General features: G+C 39.3%; 1 protein-coding gene across 2 annotated transcripts in view; it reads left to right on the top strand.

Moving 5' to 3' along the window:
- The window catches only part of LOC149455083 (BICD family-like cargo adapter 1), a 136754-nt gene that overhangs the window by 53557 nt on the left and 65099 nt on the right, over nt 1–18098 (top strand). For both annotated transcript variants that reach the window (XR_016314102.1, XM_089686649.1), the window contains exon 4: nt 5441–5587. Coding sequence is in view for 1 of the 2 variants with exons in the window: in XM_089686649.1 (XP_089542775.1) it covers nt 5441–5587 (147 nt within the window). In the remaining variant the exon portion in view is untranslated. The remainder of the gene's footprint in view (nt 1–5440; nt 5588–18098) is intronic.

The following is an 18098-nucleotide window of genomic DNA, read 5'->3' as shown; positions in this document are numbered from 1 at the left end:
CCTTTGATAGTCTTTGTTTATGAGAAGGATGACAAACATGGGCAGTTATATTCATCGTTGGAGAGGAAAAATATAACTTGGAAGCTTAGAAAATTTCACTGTGGATGTCTTATGATCATTTCATTCAGTGACCTGTACTATGACTCTTCTTTACTACAGCATTCATTTTAGTGCAATACAGATATTGGCTCTCCATCAGAACAGACTGTAGGGGTTTTCTAGAATAGATTTTAGATTTGACAGATGGCTAATATTGACAGTTTAATTGATTGTAGTCAGGGAGCTGCACAAACAATCACCAAACATATTGACTATTCCATTGTAATGCTGGGTAAGCTGTCATCTCTAACCTTTCCAGGAAGGGCATGTATCCCACAGCAAAATAAAGAATATATATGCATTTACATGTAATGATTACTGCTAAGATCATTACAGCAAGAACACATCATCCAGGAGATTATTTTATAGAAAGAGATGGATTTTCATCCCTGGGCTCTGTGGGAAGACAACTTCTTCCATCAAAGCAACACCCTTATGCTAAGTGCTTTACGTAAAACATTTTTTATTTTATTTTGTTAACTTGGTTTAGAATAATCTCACAATGTGTATAAACTTTACAGGAGTGCTATTGATGGTAAAAATATGTCGATGATAACTATACAGAGAACTGCTACCTCTTTACCTCTGCTCTTTGTAGGCTCCAGCTAACAGATATATATTCAGCTATCTTTAAAGATTAGGTGAGAAGTTTGGGGTTTTAAAAAAACAAAATTCATACTCCCCCCCTTGTTGCAGAATCTGTGTCCCACGTTGGATGTAACCCAGAGAACTGAGTGATGACAGGGCTTCTGATCGCTCAGCTCTTGGTCTACTCAGGGTGGAGTATCGGGCAGGAGAGTAGGCAGGAGTGGTTGGCTATGGCTCTTAGCCCATAATGTCATGATCATTCCAGAGCCTGACTCATAAGAGAAGTATAGCCAAAAAAGCTTGGCCACACTTCTCGTTTAAAGGTTTAATTTTTCAAATAAAATGTGGGTTATAACTATTTTCAAATTTCCAAAGATGTTACCCATCTCAACTTGGTTATCTTTTGTTCTATTGGATGCCTGTTCTATTCATGTTGAAATAAATTCCATGCTAAATGTAATCACTAGGCTAATACTACCACAATGATAGTTGTATCCACATAGGGATAGGTACATGGAGAACACTGGAAATTATGTTTTTTAGGGAAAAAAAAACATTATCCTTACATGAGCTCCACTGACCTCCAATGTTTCCTGCCCTTCTATGATATAATTTTCAGAACATGACCTCTGTGGCTTTTAATTTCTTAGGTTTCCCTGTGGAACATTTCCAATGACCCTGACATAATTAATTTTACAATATGAGGGAACCTAAAAAAATGGCTGTTATTTTATGTCATCACCGAGGTTCCCATCCCACACTGGTTAATGCAACTATTTTATGGCAGGAGCAGAGTATTCTGAACCTTGTATACTGTATATTAAAATTGGAGAAAAAAGGATATGTAATCTAGCCACAATACAATTTTTATTTCTGCTGTTGCATATACATATACTGTCATATAGCATTATAAACCCTTAGGAGACCTAAGCTGAAATTAAATAAAAACTAAAAAATCCCCTGCACTCAGACTTCTATTCAGACCATAAGAGAGCTGCCAGGAGAGATCAAACTTCGATGTTCATAACTGTGCAGCACTAAACCATTTTAAAAAACTCAAATAAAACATATTAAATAAAGTAAAAGAATTAAATTTGTGATAACAATACAAGTCCCATCAAAGTAGCAGTCCATAAAAAGTCCCAGTATATTAATCAGTGATACTTTCAGTACTGAAGACATGAACACTTTTCAACTTCAGTGTTGATGAACCAGAATCTTTGTGCAAAAATAAATTGCCCAGATTTCACCATTCCACCAAGGACAGGCAACACAGAATCCTTTTCAAGTTGATTTGAACCCCAGAGACTGAGTGGTCAAATAGCACTCTGTATAAACAATCAGGCATCCTAGCCCCATAATGCTTCACCAATCGCAGGTAGGTATTCATCTCATAGGAAATATATAAATCAACTGCCTCATAGTGTAGCATCAAAAGGATCAAATTCATTAAAATTTAAAATAACACACTCACATGGTATTGAAATAGATATGCATATCAGAAATCTGTAAAAACAACTCTGGAGATTGTGCCATTGTCCTTTGCGTGATAACGCCACAGACTCCGCCCTACGCATTTCATCATACGACATCTGGTTCATCAACTCTAAAGTTTAAAAGTGTTCACAACTTCAGTACTGAAAGTATCACTAATTAATATACTTGGGATATTGATGGACTGCTAGAATGGCATCTGTTTGAAAATATGGTTTGGATCACTGTCCAACAGCTTGCCACCTGATCACTATTTACTAGATTCCACATTGTCACCACATGGAAGAGATGTCACTTCCTTGCTGATGGTAATGCTGTAGAATGTCTCTTGACAGTGATGGGGCAACAATGTCTAGTTCATCTGGGCAGGGAGGTAGGGACACCATGGAAGTAGGTGATTATTTCTTTACACAAAGGCAGAGGGGCCACATAGCATTAAAGGTATTGCCATCATTTACATTGTCAATTATTTTGACAATATGTGTGATTCTCAAACTAATTCTAGATCTAAAAGGAATGCATGTTTGATTGAATTGCTGTTCATTGTATAGAGAAAGTAGGAGGTGTTTTTGAATGAGCCATTGTGAATTAAGTTCCTCCTGTTCCTATTTAACAATCCTTGTGGGTTACCAGTCTACCCTGTATATGTCTAAATGTAGACCAAGTATGTACTGGTGGAACAAATCTATATTGTGTGTAAAACCTAAACTAAAATAGATTGTGTTCCTTGGTCTCTGTCACTCTCCTTCCTTTTCTTTCCATTCAATTCCCTTTTTCCTTTCTCTTTTTTACCTGGTGCGGAGCAGCAGATCCTAGAAGTAAGTACAGCTGCTATCCTGGAATGCATGAGTTAACCTGTCATGTGTAGCTCTTAGTTATTGTCTGCATGCTGTCTTGCTGAGTGTACACTGCTTTTTGTTCTTTCTGGACAAATTGTTTGGGATGTTGGCAAGCCAATGCTGGATGGAGCTGTAAGAGTAGTCAGAAACAAGGTGGTAAAACTACAGTATGTACAAAATGCATGTCACATGAGATACAATACACAGTGTTCAAATATTACCATTGCAGTTTTTTTTTTGCTGAAAAAACACATGAAGCAAAATGGTAGTCTTAGTCATGTTTCTGGCGAGAATGTGCTTTCACAGCAAGGATCTTTAATGTATAAAGGTCATGGTAATACAGATTACAAGTTTGAATCACTACATCCTCAGGACTATTATCAAAGAAATTAAAAGGACCAGTGAGTACGTTTTGATTGAAACAGCTGCTTAAACAGCTATAAACCTTTCCATGTGAGTATAACATTAGATGTTTGCCATGTTATTCTTATTTACTACATTGATTTTAGACCGTATTGTTCTGTGTAATCATCGGTTTTATAAAATGAAAAAGGAAAGAACTGTCTCATACAACTCATACCAATTAATCAGGTTTAAACACATATATATAAACGACAATGTATTTTCTGTATTGTGTATAATTCAGCATACTTGAACCATATCATTGATTTAAATGAAAAATTCCTCGGTGGTTTTGATTGTTTTTTTGTGTGTGGAGGGAGGCTAATCCTAGCCTAAAACTTTTCATATGATACAGTGATCCTGCTCTAATCCTGCACCAGTGAATAAGACTACAAAACAGCTTAAGAAAAATCACAATGCTAATTGTGAAAATTACTTGTTAGGTAATTTCGTGTCACATTTGAAAAAATTGTACTTGTTGTATACCATTTAATACAAAAGCTATACAATTCTAATTAGTAGTAATAAATATACAGACTGCACTAGACTTGATAATACCCATTGTGCATATTTATTACTAACCACCGGCAAGTTCTGGCATTCCTCTCCTAAATGTAAAAATCAGCATTTTTTGCTAGAAAATGACTTAGAACCCCCATACATTTTTTTCTAAGCAGAGGCCCTAGAGAATAAAATGGTGGGTGTTGCATTTTTGTTATGTAACATGGTTTTGTGCAGCGGTATTTCAAATGCAATAAAAAAAATGCACTTTCATGCATTTTAATGCACAAAAATACAATATAATACTCAATTGTTTGATAAAATATGAAAGATGATGTTACGCCAAGATACCTAACATGTCATGCTTTAAAATTGCGCACACTCATGGAACGGTGACAAACTACGACACATTAAATTATCCATTGGCAACATTTTAAAAGCTTTTACAGGGCACCAATTTAGAGTTACACAGGAGGTCTGCTGCTATAATTATTGCTCTTTCTATAATGTTCACGGTGATACCTCTTGTGTGGGGCTTGCATCCAATTCATGTACCTGTTCGAGACATGTACATGAATCTGTCAGAGCCCAGCATTAAGATTAGAGTGTCCATACTGGATACCCCTTCCTCAGTGGGGTCACAAGGGGGCATTACAGCACTGCACACTGATCAAGAGACAGTTGGTTTGATATTGTCCACAGTATAATGACAGCCTGGCATTGATTTGATCAACACAATTTGTTTTTTAACTGGGTCTTTTTGTCCTTCCTATGGCGCACTATCATAGCTGGGGACCACTTGGGATGACACATGTGTTGCAACCATAAATGGGGCATGGCTCCTTGTTTTCTGAATTGAAGCATTGTTACTGATGGTGTTCTATGAAGCTACATGTATTTTCCTGAAGAAGCCTAGTAGGTGAAACACGTAGAGAGTAGCTTTCAGCAATATGTCAAAGAAGAAGTGTATTTGAATCATGTTTGGAACCTGTACTATGCTGAAATACTGGATTTTATTCTCTTTTAACTATTTGTATCAATAAATGGAAGTTTTTCTTTTTTAACTTTTATATGTGGTTTTGGCACCTTGAAAATGCCCTTTTGTTTTCTTCCTATTGACATTATTATTACTGGGATGTGGTGCTGTGGAACCTAGTTAGCTCCAGTCTCCATTTACTCAACTTTTTTCTACAAAGTGTTTAAAAGTTGAGTTTTATTATTACATTCAGTCACAGAACTGAGAGCTACAGCCAGCGAGCATGAGGTCCAGATGAAGAGTTAACCCACAGATGAGATTTTTGTTGTACTTTATCTCCTGGCATTCCTCCACACTCCCACACTGCTTGTTTCTGGTCCCTGGTTCCACCGAACATCACATTCTTTATGTTGTACCTCCCCCTTCTATGTAGGCATCTCAGAGATTCCAGAAAGTTAGTTTCTATCATTCTTAACAAGATATAAGAAGCACAGGCAGCCTTGCCTTGTTTACCAGATTCCTTTCAATTTGTGGTTTTCAGATTAAGATGCTTTCTGATCGTAAGCGGGAGCTTGAGGAGCAACTGAGCACCATAATGGAAGAAAACGATCAGCTTCAGGGAATTGTAGAGGAGCTGCATGACCGAGAGTTAGCCCTAAATCAAGAGAGCTGTGCCAAGGAACTTCAGGTACATACATGCTTTGGTCAATAAATGCATTCTGTTAACAAAAGTGCCATTTTGGTGAATCTTATAACCTATTATTTCATTTAACCGAATAAAAATACAGGACAATTTACTTAGCATAGGTTATTTTATTAGCATTCTTTTTAGTAGTAGTGGTATATGGTGATTATATATACATATAGTTCATAAATTTACAGCTGAACTTCAGGCAAGCAGCTAAATGAAAGCACATTGTTAAAATGCATGCTTTTTAACCTGTCAAAAGATTTATATTTCTGTTCACTTCTAAAATTTACATGCAGTTCAGTAATACAGCATGATCACCTTCTACCCCTAACCTGTGGTTGAACAGAGGAGGAGCAGCAGCAACAGATTGATGAGGTTACCACTTTGCTCTCTCCTTCACTCAACATTTTCATTGTCAGCACATTTTTTGCATGCAGCACTTCTGATTGGCTCCCAGGACTGCCCCTGCTATTCCCAGTCAAATGCTGCTGTACAGGAAATCCCAAGAGACCTATCTTAGAGGGGTTGTAAAAGCTGAAGGTTTTTATGCAGAAAGGTAAAAACCCCCCTCAGCCCCCTTTAATACTTATCTGAGCCCAATCCTGATCCAGCAATGTGCACGAGAGCAGATGCTTTCTCTCCTCATTGGCTGAGATACAGTGGCAACCATTGGCTCCCACTGCTGTCAACCACAGCCAGTGAGGAGGGAGCAGGGGAGGGGCCGCGATGCATTCTCTGTGTCTTATGGATACACAAAGGCGGCTGGGAAACAAGCGTGCCCCCAGAGCAAGCAGATTTTTTGAGCACATGCATTTTGATTTGCATCTTTTATATTATTTCTTCTTCTCTTAGATTGTCATCTCTAACAAATAAAGGTCCACAAACCTTTTGTTTTTAGTTATGTACTGTTAGATTGAATGCATAGTGTACTCATTTTGCAACACATATAAAGGCAGGATAATATTATTTCCTTAACATCATAACATTTTCTGTGGTTCTGTATTGTAGAAAAAAATGGGAGTGTATGGTTAACAAAAAAAAAAAACACAGTTTTCTTTAATGCATTTCTAAATAGATGTAGCAAGTAGTCTAGCTGTGCTGCCTTTTAAATACATAGACATTTAGGTGATTGGAAACATTATTTACATTTTATCTAACAGTATTAATTGTTCTTGATCTTTTTGCAGTAGATACACTGTCTACAAATTAGTGTTCAAGATACAGCATGAAACAATAATAGCCTAATCCCACACCCCCAACCTGATGATTTTAGGAGGTTTCCTTTTTGCAGCTGGTTGTAGAAACCACTGCACTGCTAGGATCAGGTTAAATCTTCTTTAAATATTCCTTTTATTCATGTATTCATCTTTATCATCATCAGAAACCACTTTTGTGAATGGCAATCCCATTTTGTCCTGGATTTCAGCGCTCTATTCTTCTCCCTTAGCCTGTGTAAAATATGCCGGCCTCCTCTCTGACCATTTTCCTATTTTCTGAGGCACTAGGCAAGGATGCCCCTTTTTTTCCATCCTATTTGTCTTTGCACTTCAACCCTTGGCCATTGCGCTCCTGTCGGGCCCTAATATCTCAGGGGTTACCTATGCGGGAACCCATTGCAAAGTAAATTTATTCACCGATGATGCTCTCCTTACCTTGTCAAATCCCTTAACCTCTCTGCCTAATTTACAACGCCTTCTTTCCCGCTTCTCAGTATTATCGGGCCTCCAGATTAACCCTCATAAAACAACGGAACTTAATATTTCCCTGCCCCCTTCCTCAGACTCCTCTCTAGACTACCTGAGAGTCAAACTGACCTCATCCTATTCTATCCTCTTTTCGCCAACTATTATCCGCTTCTTCAGACAGTCAGCTCTTTAATACAGTCATGGCAATTTTCCTCCTTATTGTGGATTGGCCGTATACAATCTATAAAAATTACCATCCTCCCAAAAATTCTATATTACTTCCGAACTTTACCCATTCAGGTACCCTCCTTTTTTTTACACCTACTGCAAAACAGAATTCTCTCTTTTATTTGGGCTTATAAATGCCCCAGAGTCTCTCGCTTTACACTGTACACCCATAGACTGAGGAGGTCTGGGGGTTCCTACTGTAGTGAAGCATTATAAAGTGGCACAGATTGCCCAATTTACCCTGCTCCATGCAACCATGGATATCCCCTTGTGGGTATTCCTGGAACTTCCCAACTGTGCACCTCTTCCTGTGTTGGCTCTGCTATGGCTCCCCCATAGACTTCACCCCTCTCCACTTAGCTCCTTAATGCTCCATAGCCTGAAAGTCTGGGATTCGGTCCGCTATTCCGACAACCTTGTGTCCCCCTTTCTACCCTTTTTACTGTTACTCAACAACCCTCTCTTTCCTCCAGGTCAACAGCCAGAAACGTTTAGTTGATGGTCAACTCATGGCTTCACCCAGGTTCGACACTTCCTCATCTCATGTACTTTCCCCTCTCGGCCCTCTGTTCACGAGGCCTATGGTGCACTGACGACTGAGTTTCTTCGCTATGTTCAACTCCGCCATTGGATATCTTCTCTGAGATGCAGCTCTACATTCCCTTATTGGTCCATGGCCTTCAAACATCTCTGTTGGCACTCCTCGGGTGTGCACTTTTACTCTTCTTTATTCCTCACTGAACACTGTAGACTCTCCCTCCTCCATTGCTTAAAAGTCCAGCAGGGAGAGAGATCTGGGATCCCCCACTGAACCGGAGGATTGGACCAAAGCCTGGTCTTCTGTCTCTCATTGCTCATTCAACATGACCACAATGGAAGCTGCAGGTGGTACTGGGTCCCTGCCCACATTGCAAGTTCGAACCTCGAGTATGATGATAGATGCTTCAGAGGCTGTGGACAACAGGGTGAAGTGGTTCATACTTGGTAGCCGCATCCACGTCTCACGGCGTTCTGGTCCAGGGTTTTTGGCCTCCTATACTCCATATTCCACATCCCAGTCCCCAAAGAAGCTAAACTGGCCCTGTTACACTGTTCTATCAGGGATTTATTTTCTCACCAACAAAAATTAGCCACCTACCTGTTCATAGCTGCTAAACGTGTCATCGCCAAGGTGTGGAAGACAACATCAGTGTCGTTTCAAATGGTGAAAACTAACCTGACAACCTTGATGTTACATGAAAAGATGTCCAGCATCCTACACAAGCCAAATTTTTTAAAGTATGGAGTCCCTGGTGGACCTACGCCTTTCCTAACCTATCCCCATTTGGTTTGGGTATTTCCTGAGTTTTGACCGCCTAGGCCTGCAGGAGCTTCCGCCATCCCCTCCTCCTGCTCTTCTTTCTTCTTTCCCCTTCCTTCTGTTCTCTTCTTTTTCTGCCTTTACCTATCCAGTTTTTTTTAACCAAAATAAAAACTTCATTTCTATAGTTTTCCATGCTTGTTTTATTGAGCCCCCAGGACTAGGTCCTGGGTCATTAATGCAACCCTGAGGCTCAAGTCGTAAGACTGCACTGTAAATAATTTTATTGTAAACAAAGTTGTTGTAACTTGTCATTTGTTATTTTGTCTTATACTACTGTGTGGGCAACCAGTTGTATTGTAATGTTATATGTTCTAATAAAAAAATTGAACCAGAAAATAGGAGGGGTGCAGAGTAAAACATATGCTTGGAAATGAAAGGAGACACTCTTCCAGGACCAGGAGATGGAAGCGAGAATAAAAAAAGAAATAGAACAATATTTTTTGTCAAATGAAACGGAGGGAGTCTCAGTGGCCAGGGTATGGCACATAAGGCATATGTAAGGGGTATTTTGATTGCCATAGGGGCAGAAAAAAAGGTTGGAAAGGATACAAATACTAGTAGAGGAATTATATGCATTAGAACAATCACATAAAAAGAGAACAGAAACTGAAGTACAACATAAGATAATCTTAAAGAGAGAACTAAGTAACTTAATGGAACAGGAAACAAATAGGACCTTTAATATGGTGTAAAGAGAAAGATATCAATGGGAGAATAGACCAGGAAAATATTTGGCAAGGATGGTCAGGAAAAAAAAATCTGTAAATTTTATAGAGAAAGTTAGAAATAAAACAGGACAATTAGTTTATCCAGCTAAAATAATTGCTAGTGTATTTCAAAAATATTACAGTTCCTTATATGCAGTTAAATCCAAGAATCAAAAAGAACTGGAAGAAGATAGGAGAATAAAAACCCAGATATATTCAAAAGTGGCTGGACTACATAGAGTAGAGGAAGAAAGACTGGCAATGTTAGAAAGACCGGCAATGTTAGAAAGACCAATCCCACAAGAAGAAATACAAGTTGCACGAAGGAGTAAAGCAACAGGGAAGAGCCCTGGGCCAGATAAATATACGGTGAGATACTATATACCAGGAAGAGGAGGTAGAGAAAATGGCCGAAGATCACTCCTCCTCCTAGAAAAGAGCAAGAAGGAGAAGTCCCCAGTGCTATTCTTGTTGATAGATGCTGAAAAAGCGTCTGACAGGGTAGATTGGGGATTTATGATGAGTACCTTTATAGGTGATAGGATTGGGTCCAAAAATAGTCCAGTGGATACAATCTCTATATAGTCATCCCGCAGCAGTGGTAAAGATCAATGGTTCATTGTCTCAACCTTTTGAAATGTACAGTGGAACTATGCAGGGATGCCCATTTTCACCTCTTCTGTTTGTTTTATCCTTGGAGTCCTTATTAGCAACTATACGAAAAAGTGTAGACATAAAATGAATATGGAGAGGAGAAGTGGAACATAAACTAGCAGTGTATGCAGACAATATGTTATTCTATGTTGTAAATCCCAGAGTAACTTTGCCAAACCTAATGTGAATATTCAAGTATTATGAAGAGATATCAAACTTTAAAATTAATCTTTTAAAATCTGAGATTTTAGATATTAATATACCGAGAGTAGAAAGACAGGCATTACAAGAAAAATTTTAGGTGGAAGGATAAAGAACTAAAGTACTTAGGAGTAAAGTTAACCCCATCACGTAAGAGTATATACCAAGTGCACTATATACCATTATTAGATTAAATAAAAGGTGAGTTGAGGAAAATCTCAAAAAGATCACTGTCCTGGATAGAACAAATTAATATGGTTAAGATGGTGATACTACCTAAAATCTTATATACTTTTGAAATGCTTCCAATATATTTGCCACCTACGTATTTTAAGGTTTTTAAAAGGGATGATAATGAGATATATATGGGCAAATAAAAAACTAAGAGTGAAATACGAGGTCTTCTGTAAGGATAAAATAAATTGGGGCCTAAATATGCCGGAGATTAAAATATATTACTGTGCGGTAATTATATCACGAGTAATGGAATGGGTGTATAATCCACAGGGGAAAAGTTGGGTAGAGATTGAACAAACACTGAGTGATGCACAATTAGATAAAATTATTTGGGTTCCTCAACAGTATCGTATGTTTTCTGAAAACACTAGTACTCTAACAAAGAATGTTTTTAGGGTATGGGACTTAATTCACTAAAAAATGGATGGAAGAATAATTCACCATTAATACTATTGGTGGGAACAAATGTTTACCCACCTGGGAACAGCACTATTGCAGGTAATTGGAATGCATGGTTAAAGGATATTATGAAAAAAGTGGAGTTAAACACTTTACAAGAGTTGAAACAAAAAAGGGATATGTTTCAGGTGATAGATGAATTGCGGTATTACCAGTTAAGACATTTTGCTGTATCACTTTTACAGCCATTAATGGGTTGAAAATTTGTATCCTTTGGAGCAATTATTGAATTTAAAGGGAACACAAAAACATTGCACTTCACGTATTTATAAGACACTTTCTATAATTGTTGAACTGGTTGTGCCACTGTATATGGGCAAATGGGAAAAAGAGTTGAAAGTGAGGGAGCAGCAGAGAAAGAGAAAATATTTAGAATTGTATGCGGGACAGTCAACATAAACACAGTAGAGATGAATTATACATTTATAGCAAGATGGTATGTTACACCCAGTAGAGCCCATAAATTACATTCAGCGACCTCATCGCTATGCTGAAGGGGATGTGGGAAGGAGGGCACAATGGTACATATATGTTGGGAATGTTCCAAAATACAAGAATTTTGGCAGGAAGTAGTTCAACAAATAGTAGAGATTATAGGAGAGGGTATAGTTAGAGATCCATGAGTGTGCATATTCCATAATACTGATCTAACAGTAAAACAGTATACGAATACGGGACACCTCATCTAATTAATGCAGCAAAAGGGCTGATCCCTAAATTTTGGAAGGTCCAAAAGACCCCTAAATTAAAAGATTGGATAAAAAGAGTAGAATTTATATATAGAAAGGAAGAACTTTATTAAAGTGGAGAAAATAAAATGGATAAATTCATAAAAATCCTTCCTTAACTAAGGGCAATAATTGCAATAATAGAGTGGGTTACTGGGGACAAAGAGAAGGCAAATTTATTAAATACCTTCTCCAGTTCTGTGTATACAAAGGAGCATGGGGGAGCTCTTGTCCATAATGGGCATGGTATTGACACAACTCCAGATGATCCACTTTGGCTCACAACTGATATGATCCAAAAATATTTAGACAGAATAAAGGTGAATAAAGCACCTGGGCCAGATGGTATACAACCACGGGTCCTTAAAGAATTGAGCTATGTCATTTCAAAGCCATTGTTTCTAATTTTTAGGGACTCTTTAATGACTGGCATAGTACCACTGCATTGGCGTAAGGCCAATGTGGTGTATTTAAAAAGGGGTCAAAATCTTTACCAAGTAATTATAGACCTGTTAGTTTAACTTCTATAGTTGGGAAGATACTGGAGAGTTTAATAAAAGACCACATAGATGAGTTCTTGCTGGAAAAAAATATTTTAAGCAACAGACAGCATGGATTCATGAAAGACAGAAGTTGTCAAACAAATCTGATTTCTTTTTATGAGGAGGTGAGCAAAACCTTGGACAGAGGGGTGGCGGTGGACGTGGTATACTTGGATTTTGCAAAAGCGTTTGACATAGTTCCCCACACATGGCTAATGTGTAAGGTAAAGTCTACAGGCTTGGATAAATCCAAATGTAAATGGATAGAAAACTGGCTAAAAGATTGTATTCAAAAAGTAGTGGTTAATGATTCATACTCTGAATGGTCTAGGGTTGTCAGTGGTGTACCCCAAGGTTCAGTGTTAGGACCCTTACTTTTTAATATATGTATAAACAATATAGGGTCTCATATTAAAAATACCATTTCAGTCTTTGCAGATGACACCAAGCTGTGCTGTGGAATAACGTCCTTACAGGATGTCTTCAATTTACAAGCTGACCTCAATGCACTGTTTAATTGGGCAACTATGTGGCAAATGAGGTTTAATGTTGACAAATGTAAGGTTCTGCACTTGGGGGCTAAGAATATGCATGCATCATACATACTAGGGGGAGTACAACTGGGGGAATCAATGGTGGAGAAGGATCTGGGAGTTCTGGTAGATCATAAGCTGAATAATGGCATGCAATGCCAAGCTGCAGTTTCTGAAGCGAGCAAAATCCTCTCTTGTATTAAAAGAGGTGTAGGCTCCAGAGAAAGAGATATCATATTACCCCTGTGCAAATCATTAGTAAGACCTCATCTGGAATATACAGTTCAATTTTGAGCACCAATTCACAAAAAGAACATTGGGGAACTGGAGAAAGAACAGCGAGTGGCAACCAAACTGATAAGAGGCATGGAGGAGCTCAGCTATGAGGAAAGATTAGAGGAACTGAATTTATTCTCTCTTGAGAAGAGGAGATTAAGGGTGGATATGATCAACATGTATAAATACATCAGTGGTTCATATAGCGAACTCGGTGTAGAGTTATTCATCCTGAGGTCATCACGGAGGACAAGGGGGCACTCTTACGTGTGGAGGAAAAGAAATTTAATCTCCAAACACTGAAAGGTTTCTTCACAGTGAGATCTGTGAAAATGTGGAATAGACTTCCTCAAGAGTTGGTTCTGGCCAGCTCAGTGGATTGCATTAAAAAAGGCCTGGATTCTTTCTTAGATACACAGAATATAACTGGTTAGTAACATTTATAGGTAAAGTTGATCCAGGGAATATCCGATCACCTCTCGGGGGATCAGGAAGGATTTTTTTCCCCTGCTGGAGAAAATTGGATCATGCTTTGCTGGGGTTTTTTTCTTTCCGCCGGATCAATTGTGGGTGTAGGATTATAATTTTTTTTTTTTTTTTTTAATGGTTGAACTGGATAGACTTTTGTCTTTTTTCAACCAGACTAACTATGTAACTTAGAATGCCAAGCTGGGAGATCTGTCCTAAGCACTTTAAGATTGGGAACCCCGTGCCGCTCCTTATTAGTTTATGCATTAGATATCCATGCACATTTCTAGAGTTTTAATAATTTTAAAGAGACCCTGACACCTACTGTAACCCATTCAGGGCATTGTGATAGTGTTTAGGAAACCCCCTCCCTTCCCCCCACTAAAACTCACTTCTGCAGAGATCCCCCACTGCTCCATCCTCTACATCAGCAAGCTCAAAATATTTAGGTATGTGAGAGAAAGACCTCCTCCCTTGTGACAGTGCTTGAGGGAAACAGTGACCTACTCCCATGTGATAGTGGTTAGATCTAGCAGCATTGTCATTTGAGGGTGATGTCATTGCTCCCTCTAAGCTCCAAAACCATGTATTGTGATGCCAGCTGCAATGTATCACTGTAAAGGTGAGTATCAGGTGGGAAGGGGAATTTTTCGCAGATGCTGTCTCTTTGCACTGTGTGGACAAAATGACCGTGTCCCTGTAAAAAATTTGTAGTCTGCATTTAAAAAATAAAATTGGTTTATCCATCTAAAGCGGGAGGTGTTGCTGTGCAGTGAAAGGGTACACGCAGTTCTACATTTGGTAAACATGGAGAAAAGGGGCTGAAGTGTACAGGATAAAATTTGGCCTCAACAAGCATTTAGAGGCGATATTCATTTGGAACTTGACATTGCCAAAGGCCACGTTCACGTGATGATTACTGAAACTTACTGTCACGTACCTGATGGGAGACTGAAATGACGAGGTCGGCCTCACTTGTGTCACTAGCCCTGACCCCGCTGGAGTTGGAACAGAGGGAGTCTAGGACCAGGGGGACAAGAGCGCCAGTAGTTGTTGTTTGCAGCTCTTGCAGATGATGACTCTGGAAGACTGGTGATCTTCTGATTCAGGCACAGTAGTAACATGCAGAGCAGGTTTTGTAGATTGCCAGGCGTGCACCAGAGCAAGGCAGTTAGTGAGGGTAAGAGACAGGAGCAGTGTCATAGGAATAGCCAGGGTCATCAACAGTCGTGCAGCACGGTACAGAATCAGAAGGAAAGCCAAGGTCAGGAGCAGAGCCGAAGTCAGGAACCAGTATCAATCAGGAGATCAATCAGAGTCAGGTGAGGAACAAGCCAGGTCAGCAACAAGGGAATCACACAGGAACAAGCAGGACACGGGGGAGCTGAAGACCAGTCAGCACTCAGCACATGCAGAGGCACTTCTTAAATAGTCCGTCTGGTGCCAATCTTCACAGTGCGTGTGCGTGATCGTGCATTTCTGTGCACATGCACACGTCTATTCACCAGCCGTCTCACAGGAATTCCCTTACACTTACACCCTTGAAGGGTCTTCACCTGGGATGCACAGGTGTTCCATGCAGTCTACTTGATGTCATTTGGGATGCAGTGACTGCACAGACACAGCAGCTGCTCCCAATTTCACATCTGGGTGGGTCGAGTCAAATTGGGAGCAGTGCGTCCCAATTGTCATCAACAGGACTTCGTGCATGGGGATTCCCGGAACACCTGGCCATCCCTGTGCAGGTTAACATGATCCTCCGAGGGCATACACTTTAGTACACCTGGTGTAAATGAGGCAGTTTCTAAGGTAATAATGTTGCAATGTACAGTCAGGTCCATAAATATTGGGACATCAACACAATTCTAACATTTTTGGCTCTATACACCACCACAATGGATTTGACATGAAATGAACAAGATGTGCTTTAACTGCAGACTTTCAGCTTTAATTTGAGGGTCTTTACATCCAAATCAGGTGAACGGTGTAGGAATTACAACAGTTTGCATATGTGCCACCCACTTGTTAAGGGACCAAAAGTAATGGGACAGAATAATAATCATAAATCAAACTTTCACTTTTTAATACTTGGTTGCAAATCCTTTGCAGTCAATTACAGCCTGAAGTCTGGAATGCATAGACATCACCAGACGCTGGGTTTCATCCCTGGTGATGCTCTGCCAGGCCTCTACTGCAACTGTCTTCAGTTCCTGCTTGTTCTTGGGGCATTTGCCCTTCAGTTTTATCTTCAGCAAGTAAAATGAATGCTCAATCGGATTCAGGTCAGGTGATTGACTTGGCCATTGCATAACATTCCACTTCTTTCCCTTAAAAAACTCTTTGGTTACTTTTGCAGTATGCTTTGGGTCATTGTCCATCTGCACTGTGAAGCGGCGTCCAATGAGTTGTGAAGCATTTGGCTGAATATGAGCAGATAATATTGCCCGAAACACTTCAGAATTCATCCTGCTGCTTTTGTCAGCAGTCACATCATCAATAAATACAAGAGAACCAGTTCCATTGGCAGCCATACATGCCCACGCCATGACACTACCACCACCATGCTTCACTGATGAGGTGGTATGCTTAGGATCATAAGCAGTTCCTTTCCTTCTCCATACTCTTCTCTTCCCATCACTCTGGTACAAGTTGATCTTAGTCTCATCTGTCCATAGGATGTTGTTCCAGAACTGTGAAGGCTTTTTTACATGTCTTTTGGCAAACTCTAATCTGGCCTTCCTGTTTTTGAGGCTCATCAATGGTTTACATCTTGTGGTGGACCCTCTGTATTCACTCTGGTGAAGTCTTCTCTTGATAGTTGACTTTGACACACATACACCTACCTCCTGGAGAGTGTTCTTGATCTGGCCAACTGTTGTGAAGGGTGTTTTCTTCACCAGGGAAAGAACTCTTCGGTCATCCACCACAGTTGTTTTCCGTGGTCTTCCGGGTCTTTTGGTGTCGCTAAGCTCACAGGTGCATTTCTTCTTTTTAAGAATGTTCCAAACAGTTGTTTTGGCCATGCCTAATGTTTTTGCTATCTCTCTGATGGGTTTGTTTTGTTTTTTCAACCTAATGATGGCTTGCTTCACTGATAGTGACAGCTCTTTGGATCTCATCTTGAGAGTTGACAGCAACAGATTCCAAATGCAAATAGCACACTTGAAATTAACTCTGGACCTTTTATCTGCTCATTGTAGTTGGGATAATGAGGGAATAACACACACCTGGCCATAGAAGAGCTGAGAAACCAATTGACCCATTACTTTTGGTCCCTTAACAAGTGGGTGGCACATATGCAAACTGTTGTAATTCCTACACCGTTCACCTGATTTGGATGTAAATATCCTCACATTAAAGCTGTTAGTCTGCAGTTAAAGCACATCTTGTTTGTTTAATTTCAAATCCATTGTGGTGGTGTATAGAGCCAAAAATGTTAGAATTGTGTTGCTGTCCCAATATTTATGGGCCTGACTGTATGTATGTTGGTGCCTGCAATGTATGTATGTTGGTGCCTACAGGTGCCTTAGTCTACTTTTGTACAAGTGTGTTTCTGTGCAGCCCATTAGATTTATATAAGATTTTCTAAACTGACAGTAAGATTCATTTGATTCCTATCGTTCACCTGTCAACTGCCAGAATCTGCCAGAAAGGGATTTTACAAGTGAATGAAATAATATCTGGGTTAGCTCATATGATTTTCCCAAAGGTTTTTAGAATGAGAGTAAAATGATGAAGAAGAGGAAAGCTCAGCACATATTGTTAGATATATGAAAGTATTTCCCAAATAGTTTCAGAAATTCTAATGACAGCGAAAGAGGAGAGTGCAGGGAATTAGTTCAGGTGCCCATGCTTGTAGATAGATCAAAATTAGCCAGGCTGGTCCACCCAGTTTTCTAAATGTCATAGGAGAGAAAGCATAACGTGTTGGTGATGATGAAAGATGGAATTAGATAACAATGAATGCATTCATGTTACTAGAGATTCCAATTTTCTATATAGGAGTGATTTTAAATTTTAATTACTTAGTTTTGTATTAAATAATATGTACTGTACACCTTTTAACACATTTAAGCATCTGTGTGTTTTGGTACCTGTACTGCAGTGTACGTGTGTTTGCAAGGGGTGATTTGCAAGGTGTGTTTGGTGGCCGTTTAAAATGAATGCACTGGGGTGCCAGAAGCTTCTCGTCTGTCTTTTGGTGCTCTGCAATGCATGTGTGTTGGCGTGTGTTTTGAGGGTACATTGGTATAACATTCAAAATGAATGGCAACTCAACACAACAATCATGCATTACTATGCATTGTAGTAAAATGTGTTTTCTCAGATATGCAGGCCTTCAAATGTAAACTAAAACAAGTAAGAAACGGGTAAGACCCTGTCATCTTTTTTTTCTTTTTTTTTTTTTTTTTGCAATCCTATCCTGA

This window comes from Staurois parvus, unplaced genomic scaffold, assembly GCF_062004578.1.
Source record: "Staurois parvus isolate SC_StPar_1 unplaced genomic scaffold, SC_StPar_1.0 ptg000404l, whole genome shotgun sequence".
NCBI classification, from domain to species: Eukaryota; Metazoa; Chordata; class Amphibia; order Anura; family Ranidae; genus Staurois; species Staurois parvus.
Note: the sequence above shows the minus strand (reverse complement) of the source record. Positions and strands in the feature narration are given on the sequence as shown.